Source organism: Podarcis pityusensis (genome assembly GCF_964106645.2).
Source record: "Podarcis pityusensis genome assembly, chromosome: 7".
Lineage (NCBI taxonomy): Eukaryota > Metazoa > Chordata > Lepidosauria > Squamata > Lacertidae > Podarcis > Podarcis pityusensis.
This window is the reverse complement of record NC_138031.1, coordinates 20,645,216-20,664,213: the sequence shown is the minus strand read 5'-3', so window position 1 is coordinate 20,664,213 and position 18,998 is coordinate 20,645,216. Positions and strand designations below refer to the sequence as shown.

Here is an 18,998-nt window from a genome sequence, read left to right as displayed (position 1 = left end):
TTTGTTCTGGAGGTCCGTACTTAACCTGAAACTGTTCTTAACCTGAAGCACCACTTTAGCTAATGGGGCCTCCTGCTGCTACTGCGCCACCGGAGCACGATTTCTGTTCTCATCCTGAAGCAAAGTTCTTAACCTGAAGCACTATTTCTGGGTTAGCGGAGTCTGTAACCTGAAGCGTATGTAACCTGAAGCGTATGCAACCCGAGGTACCACTGTACAGTGGTACCTCTGGATACGAACCGGATCCGTTCGCATCCTGAGGCGAATGCAACTCGCATCTGCGCATGCGCAGGTTGCCGCTTCCGCGCATGACGTCATTTTGACCGTCTGTGCATGCGCGAGCAGCGAAACCCGGAAGTAACGTATTCTGTTACTTCAAGGTCATCCCAGAGCGTAACCTGAAAGCACTCAACCTGGAGCAACTTCAACCCGAGGTATGACTGTACAAGTAAAGGGTTCAACACAGTGCATTACTATGCTTCAGTATATCCTGACTCATCTACTGTCAGATCTTTCATTACTGCTTAATGGCCCTCCAGCTGTTTTGGAACTACAATTCCCATCATCCCTGGTCGCTGGTCCTGTTAGCTAAGGATGACGGAAGTTGTAGTCCAAAAACAGCTGGAGGGCCAAGTTTGGCCACCACTGGCTTAAAGACAGAAAGGAACTTGAGGGCTGAGACAGCTGGAATGAAGGAAAAAAATGAGTATAACAAATCAAATGATAATGATAATGATGATTGTATTTATACCCTGGCCATCTGGCTGGGTTGCTCCAAAATATGGAATATTCAGGAGGAAACAGACAAAAGCTTAATGTGAGAATTAAAATTCATTCATTTTTTTCTTAGGATGCATGGTTTAATTGCACTATACTACTGATTATATTAGATTTAGGGATGAAACAGGAAAACACACAGAGAAATACTGAAGTGTATTATTGCTTCATTAATAATACAAAGCATAATGTTGCTGTTATTGTATGAGGTCACATTATTTGGATTTGAAAGACAAAACAAAACAATCAGTACAATTCCTAAAAATAAATAAAGGGTGGTACTTAACTATGTTTTACTCAGAGCAGACACATTGAAATTAGTGGGCCTACTTTGATCATGCTTATTAGTTTCACTGAGTATACGCTGAGTAAGACACACCTGAATGGAGTCATGCATTTCACTCCCATGTCTCAAACATGATGGCAAGATTTATGAGTGCAGCAGTACCTCAGGTTAAGTACTTAATTCGTTCTGGAGGTCCGTTCTTAACCTGAAACTGTTCTTAACCTGAAGCACCACTTTAGCTAATGGGGCCTCCCGTTGCCACCACGCCGCTGCTGCGCGATTTCTGTTCTCATCCTGAAGCAAAGTTCTTAACCCAAGCTACTATTTCTGGGTTAGTGGAGTCTGTAACCTGAAGCATCTGTAACCTGAAGCGTCTGTAACCCGAGGTGCCACTGTATACAAATCCAAGCAGTCTCGTACCCTGAGATTTCAAAAGAAGTTATTATCCAGTACATTTATCCAAAGGCAGTTTCATAGACATAAAGGGTTTGTTTGCATATAATGCTAAACTGTGGCATAGCCAGCATTGTTCTGTGCACACAACTTAGGGAAACTTGTATCCAAACTTATTCTGCTGGTGTGAGAGCTTGACTACTTTGTGCTCTGAAATCAAAACATGAAAACTTCCAAGAATTTCAATAGTTTTGTGAGAAGTTATCATAAAGTGAATGAAACTAGGCAGAGCTTTACCTGGAAACCTTCGCACCAAAGAAAAAGGACTGGAGCTAGGTTGCAATAATAAGTACACTTATAAGTATACATAAGGCCTGCTGGACACAACTGGATTTACCTCGGAGTCATGAACAAAATTACCCGAGTTCAAGTCCCACTGACGCGCATGGGGAATTGTGGAGAACTGCAGGACTATCTTGGAAGCGACAAAAGGGCATTTCAAGTTAAGCAAGAAGTTCCAGAAAGAGAATTTAATTCATCATGTCAAACTGACATTTCAAAAAATGAGCGCATACTCAGCACCAGAACCAAGATAAATAAAACGGTAACATAAATCATGAGTTCAGAACACAAAACAGTGCAAGCTCCCATTGAAATTAAACAGGAGTTGCCCAACATCAGAGCTCAATGCACAGAACAGATAGCAGGTGTTATCTCTTCTGCTCAGAGAGATGGGGAGAACCAGTGGCGTTTCTTTCTGGGGGGATGCAGGGGGATGCATACCCCTAAATATTTTGTGAATCTTTGTACTTCTGTCCATTTACTGTATTTATTTTTCCCAAATTGAACTATAAAATGGTGATTTTCTTGAGTCAAAATGAGAGTATCCCTAAACATTTTTTTAGAACAAAAGCACTGGGAAGAACAGATTCTGATCTCAAAAATATACAGTGGTACCTCGGGTTACCTATGCTTCAGGTTACATACACTACAGGTTACAGACTCCACTAGGCCAGAAATATTACCTCGGGTTAAGAACTTTGCTTCAGGATGAGAACAGAAATCGTGCAGCGGCAGCACAGCGGCAGCAGGAGGCCCCATTAGCTAAAGTGGCGCTTCAGGTTAAGAACGGACCTCCGGAACGAATTAAGTACGTAACCAGAGGTACCACTGTATGAACACTTACAAACAATTGTAATTGTACCAAGCAAGAGGTTTGTTTCAGTTAATTACCTCCCCCCCCCCATAGGCAGGGAACCTGTGGCCCTCAGTGTTGCTGGACTCCAATTCCCATCAGCCCCAGACAGCATGGCCAGTGGTCAGGGATGATGGGAGTTGTAGTCCAACAATACTGGAAGGGACACAGGTTTACGACCTAAGGGATGAAAGAAGTTCCAATGGATAATAAATTTACAGCCGATTGAGGCTTGCACTTGGAATTGCTTGGGAATTCTAAGAAATGGGAGGGGAACCAATGCACTTTTGACATCAGTGGTTCAAGACAGGACAGTTTTGAAAGGTTCAATCTACCAACTTGATTCAAAATAGCATCTGATAGTATCCAAACACCAGATGAAAAACTGCTCCTTGATCTCAGGAACCATCATGTAAAATGAGCGCCTGGCGTTCTCTGGTCCATGGGGTCACGAAGAGTTGGACATGACTAAACAACAACAAATCTTTAGAGGTGTCCAAAGCACAGTGACCAGACAACTGGAGATTCTTTTAGGAAGGAATGCCTACAATGTATTGGAGTTGTCTACAAAAGTATCGTCTTATGTTCTCCACCCTCACCAATAACTTAGTTTTGAAATTACAGATTTTTAAAAAAGAAACATGAAAGGAAACTCACTTGAACATCTGTTCATGTCTGGGGCTCGCAGACCGTAGTACCCTGGCGGGCAGGAATTCAAGCATTCCCCATATTGCCTCATTCCTTCCCTTCGGAGAAAGAAGAACAACTTATGCTGACATCTGATGCATCCATTGTCCTTTGAGCAAGACAAACAGCCTTTGCAAATTGGATTTGGTCCATAGTTGGCTGTGGAATTAAAAAAGAAGACGACGACAACAACAGTATTAGAACCCAAAAATAAGCATGTGGCAATATTTATCTTCCCTTTAAAAGCCTGCATAGAGGAAAAACAACAACTGAAGGAGAGGGCAGGGAACTTCAGCAGACATGATAGCAAAGTGGGCACTTCCAATTTGCTTTGGAAGTGAAAGCTCCATTCACTTCCCCTCCCCCCCCCCCATGCCATGTGGTATAGTTTAACAAGCCAAAAATTATTACTATACGTGCATAATACTAAATGAAGTTGGAGAGCAACTTAAGCGAAGTCAGTGGACAGTGGTGTACAAATGGGAGCAGCAACAATAAGGATTGGGTTCAAAGGAGGAAAGTGGTTTTTACTTCAGCATAAGCCTACCTTTTCCCCCACGGCTGCATCTGCAGTCTAAATTTGAGGTCATTTAATCTGTCAAAATATGGGGTAGCACTAAATTAATCTCTTGTTGCACTTGCAGAATGTTGCTCAGCACAGGAAAGCTAGTGGACAGAGAACAGTGGATTTAATTTGAAAATTGAAACTAAGAGAACATTCTTTCCATTTGTGATATTTTTAAAAGAATGTGTAATTAAAAAAAATTAACTGTTCTTTTCTAGTTAGAAGATGGCCAAAAATAAAAATCTACACCTGTGAAACTAGCATTCCCTGTTGATTTCAATGGGGCGTAACTTAAGTCTGGATCCAACCCACTGTTGCGTATTCAGGAGGAAAACAAGCAAAAAATGGAAGGCTGAAAGTGGCTCCACGTGGAAGCAGACGAATTCCTGTAGGCCAGGTCTATCAATGGCTATTAGTCATGATGGCAATATAGAACTTCCATAACCAAAGGCAGATTGCCACTAAATACCAGTTGCTGGGGAGGTAAGAGCAGCAAAGGACTATGACTTTCCAACTATGTTTCTGGGCCATAAACATGCCAGTTTAGATCTTGTTTTTGAGAGTTTCCTACCACCAGTTTCACTTCTATATCCCAACTTCTTGGTAGCCCTCCAAGAAATCTTTATCTTATGATGGGACTTTGGATCAGCCAGGGTCTTGAAAGGAGAATCCTTTAAGTCTTAAAAGTTTAAGATGTGCGCCAAGAAGACAACCAGATTAATCCATACAAGGTTTATTAAGTGAAATTCTAGCATAAATAGATCAGTGGAAATTAAAGCCGGCATTAGATAAGACTAATGAGCAAAGACAGAAGCTGCAAAAATAAAGGCTTATGGATTACTGGCTTCTAATGCTTATTTAACAGCAGACCGCATGTAGCTCTTCTGTGGCTCTTGCGCATTTTGAACATTACTTAATGCAGCTTGGAAAGCATTGCCTGTTAAGGGCCTGACGACGAGACAACTGCTTAATGGGCATGTGCTGTGGCAGGATGAAGGAACCCACAGCCTGGAGCTGATATTCCAGTTCTCTGTAGCCAACCATAAAGACTCTCCCAAGGCCTCTGTACTCTCCTTGAACATTTGGCCTGTCCTGTCTTTCTCTTGCACTATCTTCTCTTTGACACCCCCCCCAATCAAGCGGTATATGAATTTTATGAAATAAAATAAACAAATGTACCCGTCTCTGTAACAGAGCGTACACTACTTTTTTAACACCTGAAGTGTTGTGCACACAGGTACACAGACTGTACGCTTGTTGAATGTTGCATGTGAATGCTTTTATGAGTGCGCAGCTTAACTATTTGTGTACACAGAGACGGCACTCTGGTGGAACGTTATGTGTGAACACCTCTAAGGAAGTGTCACTTTGCAAACAAGGAAGGGGGAAAATGGAGACTGTTTTTATTCCCAGGGGCTGATGGGTTTTAAAAACCTTTCCCCCACATCCCACCTTTGTAGCTATCCTCACTTAACACTTTGAACTGGGAACTTGAAGGAAAACCCATTGCAAAAGAAAGACAGGCCAAATCAGTTTCCTGACAACAAACCCATTCTTAAAAACCTTTCCTCTGTCCTCATTTTTAACACAGTACTGTATTTACCCCATTATTCGTGGCTATGAATAGCTCAATCAGTAGAGCGTGGGTAAATAAGTAGTATGATTCTTCTTACGAGTATAAAATTAGTAACAAGTCATTGTGCTTCATATAAATGCATTCAAAATACAGTGGCACCTCTGGATGTGAACGGGATCCATTCTGGAGCCCCATTCGCATGCAAAAGCGAACGCAACCCATGTCCGCACGTCTGTGTGTGCACGGGTCGCGATTTGCTGCTTCTGCGCATGATGTCATTTTGACCGTCTGCGCATGTGCGAGCGGCGGAACCCGGAAGTAACGCGCCCCATTACTTCCGGGTCGCCGCAGTGTGCAACCCGGAAGTACTTATCCCGAAGCTACTTCAACCCAAGGTATGACTGTATCACTATATTTGTCCAAACACAATCTATGTCTAAAAGCAATCTCTCTGTATGTTGCAGGAGTAGGCAAGCCTTCTATCCATCGTTCAAAGGGGGGCATGGTATTATCTTTCCAATGAATCAATTATCAGCCTTCAAGCAGAAGTAAGAGTTAAGAAAGAGAAGAGGATGCTGAACTAGATAGATTCGGCAGGGATCTTATGTTCTTATAGTATCCTACAGGAAGGCATGGATATACAGGAGCACTCCTGCAGTGAGGTGAAGATCACACTGGGCCATTTGTTGCAGACAGCATGTGTGTTTCCTGAGGGAATCCCTGCATTTCTTGGGTGGTTGGAAACACTTGGGTATAAGGCTTGTGCCTGTCAATGACAGAGACATGTAAGTGTTCAGAAATGCATTGGCTGTCACTACAACTAAGTTTAATTGCACATCCATGCGCCTAGGGGAGACACACAAATATATGTCTCCAAAGTATAGTGTCCAGATCAAGAGAAGTAATAGTACCACTCTATTCTGCCTTGGTCAGGCCACACCTGGAATACTGTGTCAAATTCTGGGCACCACCATTTAAGGAGGATGTTGGAACGTGTGCAGGAATGTGTGCAGAGAAGGGCAACCAAGATGATCAAAGGTCTGGAAACCAAGCCTTATGAGGAACTGAAGGAGCTGGGTACGTTTAGCCTGGAAAAGAGGAAGCATGTTTGTTTTCTCCAGCTCTGGAGGGTAAGACTTAGACCAATGGCTTCAAGTCACAAGAAAGGAGATTCCAACTAAACATTCAGAAAACCTTTCTGACAGTAAGAGCTGTTTGGCAGTGGAAGAGACTCCCCACAAGAGGTGATGGACTCTCCTTCCTTGAAGGTTTTTAAGCAGGGGTTGGATGGCCATCTGTCATGGATACTTTAGCTGGGATTCCTGTATTGCAGGGGGTTGGAGTAGATGACCCGGGGGTACCTTCCAACTCTAAGATTCTATAATTCTATATACATGGAACTATATCCTGGTTGGCATTACCAATAACTATCTGTCTTTGCCTATTTCCACTTCTTCCATCACCACTCCCCACACCCTTCTATGTATCCCGCTAACTACAACCTGCACATTGTTGCCATGTACTTATGTCTCAAATATTGAAAACTAAATTTGTTTTTGTCAAGTCTTTTAATATCTGAAATATTTCAGCTTGCTGCTCTGGACCAGCGTTAGTCTCACATGCAGGTGAATAAACAGAGATTTAATTTTTTCCCCTTTGATGGCTTGTTTATTTTGTCTTTTATTGTAAGTTTCAACTTTTTCCAAGCCCCAAAATCTGCAGGGATCCAAAGATGTGGCAGTCCAACAAAAACACAAGCCCAACACCAGATCTACCCAAACAGCAAAAGGCGAAAAAACACACACACACACGTTTGAAGCATTTAAAAAACTGAAGCAAAGTGAAAGAGAGCAACACCTAAAAGTCAAGACGTGCAGTGGCATAAGGAGGAAACCCAATAACATGAACTGGTGTTGGCTACTTTACGCTTGGGACTCATTAGTCATAAAGCTAAATGAGAAACTGAACAAAAAGCAGGCAGGGGTTGTACATTTAGGGAGGACGGGTGGACACTGTTCAACGTGATTTCATAGCTGCCCTCCGAAGCTAGGTTTGAGTAATTGAAAACACAGAGGAAAGGAGAAATTTGGGGGAATTGCTGCACCAACTTGAGAGACTTCATGTATCCAGCTCCCCCTTCACATTTCATAAGAAATAATAATAATAATAATAATAATTGCATTTCTATACTACCCTTCATCCGAGGACAGTTATGTTTACAACATAAAAACACACACACACACAAAATACAGAACATCGTAACAAACAAAAACAACACACTTTTAAAGGCTATAGATTGTTTCATTAGCCAAAAGGCTGGGAGAAGAGGAATGTATTTGCCTGGTACCTAAAGATATGAAATGAAGGCACCAGGGAACCATTCCTGGGGAGAGCATTCCACAAGTGGGGAGACACCACAGAAAAGCCACCGTTCTCATGTTGCCACCCTCTGGACCTCATGTAGATGAGGCACACGAAGATGGGTGCACCTAGCGCAGTATTTGCTGCACTGTATTAAAAGCAGGTGAGTCTTCTATATCAACTGTTACCTTGATCCTTTTAGTGGCAGATGACAGGAACTGAACATGTGGCATTCTTCATGAAAAGCCGAGCGTTATAGACCTTTCCCTTTGGGACAGAATAAGCCAACTGGGGGTGGGTGCTGGATGTATAACTTATTTGCCCATTCTGTTTTCACACCACACTGCTCTTGCCAAACCCCCACATACCTAGTCTTCCCTAAGGGAAAGCAGATATGCCACTCAAACCTTCACACCCTGAAAGCTGCTCCCGAAGCAATGATGGACATCAACTTGGATGCCTTTAAAAGAAGACCACACAAATTCCTGGAGAATTGTTGGCATCCATCTGTCTCGAGAGACAATAGAGGGCACCTCTGGCGTGAAGTCAAACCATTGCATTAATAGCAATAAACTGACCTTCCCGGGGCGCAAGCCTGGGCAGTGTGTATGGAGGTCCTGGCTGTCCCCCTTCTTGGCCTCGCTGATGTGGTCCAAAGGAACACAAGCAATACATCTGACACCAGCTTGGCTGCAGGAGTTGCCAGAAAGAGGCGTACAAGGTGCCATCCAACCACCTTAGCGACTCCAGATCTGTGTAGGCTTTACTCCTTAGCCTTTTCATCTCCCGAAGGTATCCCGCAAGGCAGCAGAGGTTTAGGATCCGAGTTTCGTTCGCCTTCCCACGTTGACAAGCCCCATCTGCCCCTCACTTCCCTCTACAGCACATGTAGAAACCACCTTCTTGACCATTAGACCTACTATTGGTTTCATCTGCTCAATCCGCCTGAGCCTGTCTTTGGTGTTTGAGACCCATTGGATGAAGGCCATCAAATGGTTACCAGTCATGGTGGCTATGTTCTAAATCTACTGCCAGAGGCCTCTGACTGCCAGCTGCTAGGATTCATGAGTGGCAAGAGTGCTGTTGCTTTGGGGCTTTCCATAGGCATCTGTTTGGCTACTGTGGGAACAGCCTGCTGGACTAGATGGGCCCCTAGCCTGATCTAGCAGGCCTCTTCTTCTGCCTTTATGACAGGTGCAGTTCACACTGGGGCTGAGCTATGTTGGCAGATGATTCTCCCAAACGATACCTATTCTATTCTTAGGAGGGACAACTTCCTGCATTTCCGTTTCAAATGATATTGCCAAACGGGGTGGTAGGAAGCTCACCGGGTGATGTGTCCTGCGTCTACACAGATAAAACTATCCTATTCAAGTAAATGTAAATAATGGTTTTATTGTCATTGCATTAGGTCATAACAAATCAGCGGCAGAATTAGAGGAAAACAGATATGCATGGCCTGAAAACAGTATGTAATAAACCAAGTAACTGGAAGAGTAGGGTGTCCCTGGAGTTATTTATCACCGACAGGGGACTATTTCTGAGCATCATTGTGGTTCAGAAATAAGCTGAGCAACTTCATGATGTTTGTGGGGACATAGCTCAGCTGTCTTACAACCCCGGGAGGGGTCATTCCTTGTCAGAGCGGTGATGTTGAGTTTTTTTTACTAGCTCTGCTATGGCTTTATTAGCAAAAAAATTCCAGATATTACCAGTGGATGGTGTAATGGGCTGCACATGAAGCCATGTACCATGGAGCTGAGTCAATGCAGTATACTGAGATGGAGAGGGGTGCATCAGTGATGAGGCTGGCACGGTGCAAATTTGCCAGCAGAATTGGCTGCCCCAGTGCATGTGCACTGTGCCAACCTTGCCAAAGCTGAACCCTTCCTCTGCTGCAGCAACTCATCTCGGATAGAGTTCAGGTGAGCAGTGCAGCCCCACTGTACCATCCCCTGCAGCCAGTTAGAAAACATCTACAAATAAAGGGGGAATTAAAAATTATGCATCTTTTGGAAGCAGTGGGTTGCAACCAGCATTGCTGCTCCACGGCTGCAACTGACTTCTGCAGTGCAAATTCCTAAGCAGTGCCCTGTGTGCCATCAAAATGTTCTCCAGAAGGTTGGGAGGCCCTGTGGAGCCTGTCTGGCAGAAGGCAACACAGGGCGAGATGAGGAAGGGGAAGTTCCACTGTGCAAGTGATGGATATGACCTTGTCATTTTTACGTTTTTATTCTTAAAAGTGCTGCTAGGTTCAGACAAGGCATGTGGAAGTGTGAGTGAGAGACGATGTATCTGTTTTGTAAGGCTATAGCTGATAGTCCATTGCGCTGGGGCTTCAGGCGGGCCAGAAAAACTATCACAAATCATCCTTACAGGCCAAGGAAAACACTGAAACAGCAGTTAAGCTTGATTACAAAACAGCGTCGAGTTAAAAGTGGGTAGCAAGTAAAAACGCTATCCCACTAGGACTCTAGCAAAATAAAATAAAATAAAGTAATTGCTCCATTCTTAGGATAGCCTTAGACCCAACAGGAAATCCAAATTGCCCGATTTCTTTCCCCCCGCCTCACTCCATCGCCAAAAAAAGTTTTGACTTTCAGTTCAAAGTACTTCATTTGTATCAAAGTCAGGCTGGTGTAGATCACTTTGAAACTCCCACCCTTTTCACTAAGAGTCTAATTATGACTGCTTTGAAGCTAAATGCCATGGATATATAATGCATGGGCCTTCCCTTTGGATCCATCTTCCTTTTGAACTCCTCCTTACCTCTTGTGCACCAGCAGTTAAAGTGTGAGTGCAAAATGGAAGGGGTCTATAATTAGCAAAAGGGAAGGGAAATCCCTCGAGATGTTGTTTTTAAAAAGTGTCCTTGAGAACATGCGCTCTTTACAGCTTACTATTTAGTTAAAACACTCAGAACATGAGCTTAACACAGACAAGCTACATTTTTAAAAAAAAATAAAATAAAATTAGTGTCTCTTAAAATCTTTCTAAAGTCTCTATTTCCTAAAGGAAACAAGGACCTCGCCAACTTTAATTATACTTTCCTCCAACTGGAACACTCTGTAAGTCTTAAATCCCTTACTTACTTTTTATTGCCAGTAATTAGGCAGAGCAGAAGTTGCCTTTCCAAAAGACAAAAGCTGTTTAAACATTAGGAATTAGGAGGAATCAGATAACCTACTTCAGCTAATGCATCTTTTTCTAAGCTCTTTTAGACATTAAAAGCAACAACTTGGTTTTCCTCGAATGATATTTTAGGCCACAAACTTGTCCCAGATAAACAAAGTTTTAAATATTTGTGTATCGTTTATATAGTCTTATTCCCGAGAGATATTTAAACAAACTTAAATCCAGGCTGCCTATTTGCAAGGAGTTAATCTGACGAGATGAAGGCTAAAATGTACTAATAAAAGCTGTGTGTTTTTAAGAGCCTAATATTGTGCTAGGTGCATTACAAATTAAAAACAAGACCCCGCCGGAATAATAAAACCTACAGAATAACTTGACTGGCACCTGACCTTAGAATAATTTAGCTCCCCTATGCATGTGCAATGTCTGATCACAACTGAGTGCCTTATTTGTACAAGATTTTTAAGATTTACTTCCATACAGGGGAAAACCTCTATCCACATGTATCTGAACCCACAGAAAGCACTGTTCTGCATTGGAAACACTGCTCAGAACAGGTGTGGGGAGCCTGTGGCCCTCCAAATCTTGAGGAACATCAACTCCCAGCCTCCAAAGCCAGAATGACCAAGGGCCAGGGATAATGGGAGCTGTAGTTCAGCAGCATCTCGAGGCCCAGAGGTCACCCGCCCTGGGAATGATTCCTCAGATTTCAAACAGCTCTTTGCTCAGTAACAGGTTTACAATCTTGAGGAACATACAGGGAAACAAGAGTGAAATAATTTTGGTCCTGTTTAAGAGAAACGGATCTGCACAGGACACCAAGGGGATGGGGAGACTGTATACTGGACATGCTTCAATGGGAACCTCAATAACCTATGTTACATTTTTCATACTCTGTGCTAGACTTAAGTCTGTTCCGCTCTGCATATACGGTCTAACACTGCACCAATGCAACAGGAGAGATTTGAATAACTGCAGATGCAATAGCATCATAGTTATCCCTCCGGCACCTAGATGAATATTTATTTTATTTTATATTTTGCTCTCCCAAGAAGTTCTGGGTAGCATCTGCTGGAAAATAGAATTCATGAGGATCTCAAGAAAAAGCAATTGCCCAGTGGAAACCTCTACCCCAGAAGCCAGTTTATAGGTATCTTTCTTGGCAGGATCCAAGAAAGGTAGTTCATAAGGGACTGGCAATAACGTTGCCTGCTAAACAGGCTCATTAATGCAGGGGTAGCCAGAACGGAGCCCTATAGATGTTGTTGGGCTCCAACTCCATCAGCCTTAGCCAATATGGCCAATGGTCAGGATTGATGGAAGTTATGGTTTCAACAAATCAGGATGGCATTGGCTATTCCTGGATGAATGGCCCATACTTTTCCTGCATGCATAAAGAAGTCAATCACTGAATACAGGCCACCTGAAACATAAAGTAAGGCTGAAAAGGAAACTTCTGCAGTTCCCCAGAAGGTACTAACTTTCGACTTAATATACTTTATGATGCCCAAGTTATCTACAAATCTCAGGGTAGATGCGGCCAAAGCTGTTGGCCACATAACTTCAATTATAGTCTAGACATGCAGATGGGCACAGGTCACAGTGACATGATGTCTGAACCTAGGTGCCCGAGGGCACATTTTAAGTTGGCACTCCAAATCCAATTTTGAGAAAAATTTCAAGTATTGCCGTCATTTGAGACATATTCGGGGCCTATTCAAGAAAAAAACAGGAAAAGCTGACACATTCTTAGACATGGCATTGTAAAACTCTAACCCACCTGCCAACACTTCTGTATGTTAAGTGGGAAAATCTGGCATGGTGATTAAGACATTTCCTATTTACTGGCTCTTTCAATCCCTTTATACCTAATGCTCAAAGCTAAGCTTCGATCCAACTAAGAAAGGTAGATTCCTCCAGCCCTTTAGGGCAAAGCCTTGCAAAAAGCTGGGTTGCAGCGTACAAAGCTCTCAAGCACCAGGTTTTGGAAGCCATGCTAAAGATGGCTTTTTGCCTTCTCAGCCAAAGGATATCCAGCCAAATTCAGTAAACAATATTCCCGTAGTCAGATGTCCAGCTGAACAGCAGCTTGTGACGGCATAGAGCTGGCAAATGCCAAAATGTCAGGCAAATTTGGAAAAGCGCCAGGCATGTACAACAGATGCATCGGGGGAAATGAAGGATATTGACAGGAAGCCAGGCAGGAGTGAGAAATATGGGGAGGATGGCAGGAAGGAAGTGGCGCTCACGTGAAAACAAAGGAGGAATGGAAAAACACACACATAGTTGGAAGTCAAATAATAATAATAATAATAATAATAATAATAATAATAATTTATTATTTATACCCTGCCCATCTGGCTGGGTTTCCTCAGCCACTCCGGGCAGCTTGCAACAAAACACTAAAATACAATAACCTATTAAACATTAAAAGCTTCCCTAAACAGGGCTGCCTTCAGATGTCTTCTAAAAGTTTGGTAGTCATTTTTCTCTTTGACATCTGGTGGGAGGGCGTTCCACAGGGCGGGTGCCACTACCGAGAAGGCCCTCTGCCTGGTTCCCTGTAACTTGGCTTCTCGCAGCGAGGGAACTGCCAGAAGGCCCTCGGTGCTGGACCTCAGTGTCCGGGCAGAACGATGGAGGTGGAGATGCTCCTTCAGGTATAATGGACCGAGGCCGTTTAGAAGAATATAAAAAGGCAGAAGTGCTGGAAGCAGTGTCAGAAACTCAAATATATAAGGTAGGTGCGAAATGGCTCCTTAAACCAAGGATACAATCGCCAAAATGGAATGTCTAGTTGCCATTTTGGGGCAAGATGGCTCTAAAGTCTTAGATGATGGGGACTGATTATCAGTTAAACATCTGGCTAGTTCAGGTGACAACCTTGAGAACGTTAAGGTTAAGAACTTTGAGAACTTAAAAGTCACCTGACAGTCCGCATCTATATTGGCCTATTCCTACCTCTTTTTCTTAATGGTGGCATGGACCATCCATAACGTCAAAATATTCTTCACAACTGTGGGGTAAGTGAAGACAAGCTGCAAAAATTAGCTGTAACATCGTTCGCCGCTCCTGCTCAGGCTGAACAGAATAAGCATGTGGGTTCCAGAAATTCATTCAGATTGTGCAGATAAAATATAGCTGATAGAATTCTACAGGATGGGGTATTAGTGTGTGAAAACAGTCCAGATCCAATGATCCTCAGATGGTGCAGATGTCAGGCAGCATCCTGGAGCCCAGGCATCTTCACCTGGTCACAAGTGGCCGATAGCTAGGTGCAAAATGCACCTGGCCAATTTTGAACACTGGCCGCAAGCACCATGGCTGTTTGCTAACATCAGGGGTGTGGAACTGGATCTGGCTGGTGGGCCAAGTCATTACCTCCCCCCACTCCATGCCCATGACCAAATATGGAAGAAGCATTGGGCACCTGTCAGTCACCTGATCTCATAATGATGTAAAAGGTAAAGGGCCCCTGACAGTTAAGTCCAGTCACAAACGACTCTGGGGTTGCGGCACTCATCTCGCTTTATGGGCCGAGGGAGCTGACGTTGTCTGCAGACAGCTTCCGGGTCATGTGGCCAGCATGACTAAGCCGCTTCTGGTGAAACCAGAGCAGCACACGGAAACACCGTTTACCTTCCCGCCAGAGCGGTACCTATTTTTCTACTTGCACTTTGATGTGCTTTCAAACTGCTAGGTTGGCAGGAGCTGGCACCGAGCAACAGGAGCTCACCCCTTCGTGGGGATTCGAACCGCTGACCTTCCGATCGGCAAGCCCTAGGCTCAGTGGTTTAGACCACAGCACCACCCGTGTCCCTAATATAATGATGTAAAGTCACCCCTTTTTTGTTCACATGGTATGAAATGAAATCATGCAGGCGAATGCACAGCCGCAAAGCCCTTTGCAGTGACCTCCACAAGGCCAGGTGATCAGGCAGCTGGGAAACCCCTTTGCCCATCATGCCACAAACCATTGCTACAGAGCGCTCTGCAATGTGTTGTGGAAGACCTGACAATCAGCTGGTTGTCAGGGCCTTATAAAGTGAGGCATTGCCAGTGTCGCTTATCAGCTGGTGGGCTGTGTCTGCAAACCACTTTTGACTGAGTCAAGATTTTACCTGCCTCATACTTGACACTGTATAGGACATCAGGTATCGGACAGGTGAGTGTGGCATCGAAAAAATGGCCCCATGAGCCAAATGAGGAATCCTGAAAAGGGACTACGTAGGAAGCTGGTAGACTCTCCTTCATCTGAGGTTTTTAAACAGAGGTTGGATGGTAATCTGTCAGGGATTCTTTAGATGGTTCCTGCATTGCAGGGAGTTGGCTTAAATGATCCTTGGGATCCCTTCCAACCTTAAAATTCTATGGTTCTATTACATTATTATGAAACTGTGCTAATTTTAGCTGTTTCCCCATTTCCTTTGTTTTAAACCGGTTTGAGCTGATGCTTTTTGTGGAAAGGCAACATACAAGTAAAACAATGATGATGAATGAGTTAATAAAATACATTTTGTCATTGTAGGACAGCCCCCAGACTGCATTTTGCCAGTATCTTAACATATGGAACTTCCATGCAGTTTCCCACAACTTCTGTGACAGTTTTGCATTTAACTCGTGAGCTCTGCAGAATTAAAACCGGGCATCAGGATGCGTCCATGTTCACAGAACAATAGCCATTGCGTGCAAGAGTTCATCACTACAATGACAAACAAGTGTGTCAAGTTTTGGCTTTAAGTTAAACCACTTCCTCAACCCGGCTTCTTGACTATGGGGATGTGTGGGAGAAGAGCCTTCATAAACAAGCCTGCAGGGGGAGGAGTCCACATGATTCAACTCTGAAACAAACTTTACTAATACTGACGTATCAACACACAACGAAAAGCTACGTTGAGCATCCTGACTGCAGCTGTTCAGAAGCGAATGCAAAACGCATCCATTGTATTCCATAAAAATCTAATGATACATATCACACATAATAAAGAGATAATTTCTAGATCACCACTGAACTGGTTGATTTATTCTATTAAAGGTAAAGGTAAGGGGATCCCTGACCATTAGGTCCAGTCATGGCCAACTCTGGGGTTGCGATGCTCATCTCGCTTTTTTGACTGAAGGAGCCAGTGTACAGTTTCCGGGTCACGTGGCCAGCATGACTAAGCCGCTTCTGGAGAACCAGAGAAGCGCACGGAAACGCCGTTTACCTTCCCGCCGGAGCGGTACCTATTTATCTACTTGCACTTTGATGTGCTTTCGAACTGCTAGGTTGGCAGGAGCAGGGACCGAGCAAGGGGAGCTCACCCCATCACAGGAATTCGAACGGCCGCCCTTCTTATCGGCAAGTCCTAGGCTCTGTGGTTTAGCCCACAGTGCCACCCGCATCCCTCATTTATTCTATTAATCATGCTATATTACAGTGGTACCTTGGGTTAAGAACGTAATTCGTTCCAGAGGTCTGATCTTAACCTGAAACTGTTCTTAACCTGAAGCACCACTTTAGCTAATGGGGCCCTCCATTGCCACCATGCCACAGCTGTGCGATTTCTGTTCTCATCCTGAAGCAAATTTCTAAACCCAAGGTACTATTTCTGGGTTAGCGGACTCTGTAACCTGAAGCGTCTGTACCCTGAGGTACCACTGTACTTTGAACAACAGTTTGTGAAGTTTAGCTTGCCAATACTTACTGGGCATCCATAGTATCATCCGCTGATACATTCAGACACCACTTTGCAGTCACAGACATCAGTACCTGCTTGTGTGTATAAAATTTCATTTACTGCTGGAATACAGGGAGCTGACCAAGTCAGACAGGCCATTGGCCCACCAAGCTCAATATTATTCACTGAAACTGGTAGCAGCTTTCCAAGACAGGGACTGCAAGGGGAGAGTTCTGTTTTTCATTTTATTCCTGAATGCCCTGTTAATTTCATTTTCAATTGTCACAGCAGGCATGTCCAACTCCCAAGAAACTGCAATCTACTCCCAGTATTAAAACGCGGGCAGTGATCTAACCATTATCATCGAAGTGAGGAGGAACGTGCGTGCGGTGGGTTGGTGGAAGGAAGGGGAGGAATGCCCAGAGTTCCTGAGGTTTTTTTAGGGGGGAAAGACCAGAGTTGTTGAGCTTGTTTTAGGGAGGAAACACTAACCATTAACTACAACGCTAACAAGTGCACAAAACAATAAAACCAACTAATGTCGGCAGCAGACTATAAAAGATCACCCCTTTTGGACTTCCAGGTCAGCGCCATCGGCAATGGCGGAGTTCCTCTGACTGGGAGGAACCCGCTCCGTGAAAATCGGGTCTTGCCGCGGCGGCAAAGGCGGAGACCCTCTAAAAATCCCAGGCGGAGGAAGCCTGGGAACGTGGGATTCGGCTGACACCAGGAGCGCCTCCCCTACTCGCAGGGAAACCCTTTTTCGGGGATCCGAAGCGACATGGGGTGAGTGGCGCGGTGTTTTGAATCAACCGCTACTTTTACGGAGTGAAGCCGCACAGCCTTTGCCGGAGAGCGCTGACTTTTTCCTGTGGACAATTGGACTCTAAACAAGTACCCGTGAGTAGAACGGAAAATTGAATTAAGAAACATTTTAATTTGGCACTGAAGCGGGAAGGCTCTAAACAGGAAGTCCGCCTCCCGTTTTTTGTAAATAGATTGAAGCAAAAACTTTGAAAGCTAAAGTCTGGAAAGTCGTATATAAAGGTCTAAATTTCCTTCAGATATTACCACCAAAACCCCTCTTGGAAGCAGGAGAAAAGGGGGGGAATTTTTGACTGTTTAAGCCTGCAGGAGAGAGAGTAAAGAAAGATAAATATCCACCGTCTCAAACCTAGGAACGGGGTGTCAGAGACAGAAATTTATGGGGAAGTTCATCGACTGTGAATGGAACGTCTTTTGACAGATAGTAAAAAAAAAGAGAAACAAATTGACTCCAATGTTGCTTCTTGCATTCAAAAGAAACAAAGTATTTGAAAAATGAAAGTAATTTTTGTCCTGCTTTCAAAAGATGGATACAAATAGAAATTGTCTCCTCTAGAGGGAGCTTGTTAATTTGTTGCCGGAGTTGATCTGGGGATTTCACAGCTGTAAGATTAGGATCGTGAGACCAGACTCTGACCTTGAATAAAAATGTGTTTACAAGAAGTTTTGGTGCTTGCTTTTTGCAAGGCAAGCACCTTGCTGGAGCAGATGCATGAGAAGATGGATTTGATGACTGTTGCAGTTAAAAATTTTGGACAAACGGCGAATACCCATATAGAAACCATTCAGGAACCAGCCCAGGAACTTGTTTTGACAGGGCAAGCGCAAGTGCAGAAGATAATGGAGGAGGTTGCTGTTGAACCTCAAGTAACACAAATGGAGAGATCCGAGGCCTTGCAGGAGCATAAGCCACTGTTCTTGAAGTTTGAATCTGGAGTGGACCAGGGGGGACCTGGAGTTGTGAGGGATCTTAATCTTGGAAGGACCTTGAAACATGCTTTTAAATACTTTCTGGATTACAGTGTTGACTGTGGGGAATGGGACTGTGGGGAATGGGCTGATCTGCTGAGGAGAGATGGAGATATTTTTGGATTGGTGTCCCCCCGAGACCAACCCCCCGATGAGAAAGGAAATTAAGAAAAAGATCAACAAAAGACAAAGTAAAGTGCAGGTATAAACAAGAAGAAGATCTGCAGAAGGGACATGGAAATCACTTAAGAGCCTCGGACATAAGATCACCAGGTTGATGGACTAGATGGAATGGACAAGAAGGACTGACAAAACCCGAGACCAGGAAGAAGAGACGTTGGATGAAAATTGGAAGAAAGTTTTTAGAAAAATCTATTTTGAGAATTAGTGTAAAATTAATGAGTATTAGGAAAAATGTTGGAATGAAACTATTTGGCCTTAGTAGAAATGATATAAGGAGTTATGTACATTAAGTTTTAAGGTTTTTTTTTTCCTTTTTTTTATGGTACGATAAGGTTAAATAAATTAAGGTAAATTGAATGACAGAATATAGTGAAAGATGGAAAGGA

General features: G+C 43.7%; 1 protein-coding gene across 2 annotated transcripts in view; it reads right to left on the bottom strand.

Moving 5' to 3' along the window:
* RSPO2 (R-spondin 2) overlaps positions 1 to 18,998 on the bottom strand; it is a 104,001-nt gene that overhangs the window by 43,010 nt on the left and 41,993 nt on the right. For both annotated transcript variants that reach the window (XM_081012853.1, XM_081012852.1), the window contains exon 3: positions 3,309 to 3,497. In XM_081012853.1, coding sequence (XP_080868979.1) covers positions 3,309 to 3,497 — 189 coding nt within the window. The remainder of the gene's footprint in view (positions 1 to 3,308; positions 3,498 to 18,998) is intronic.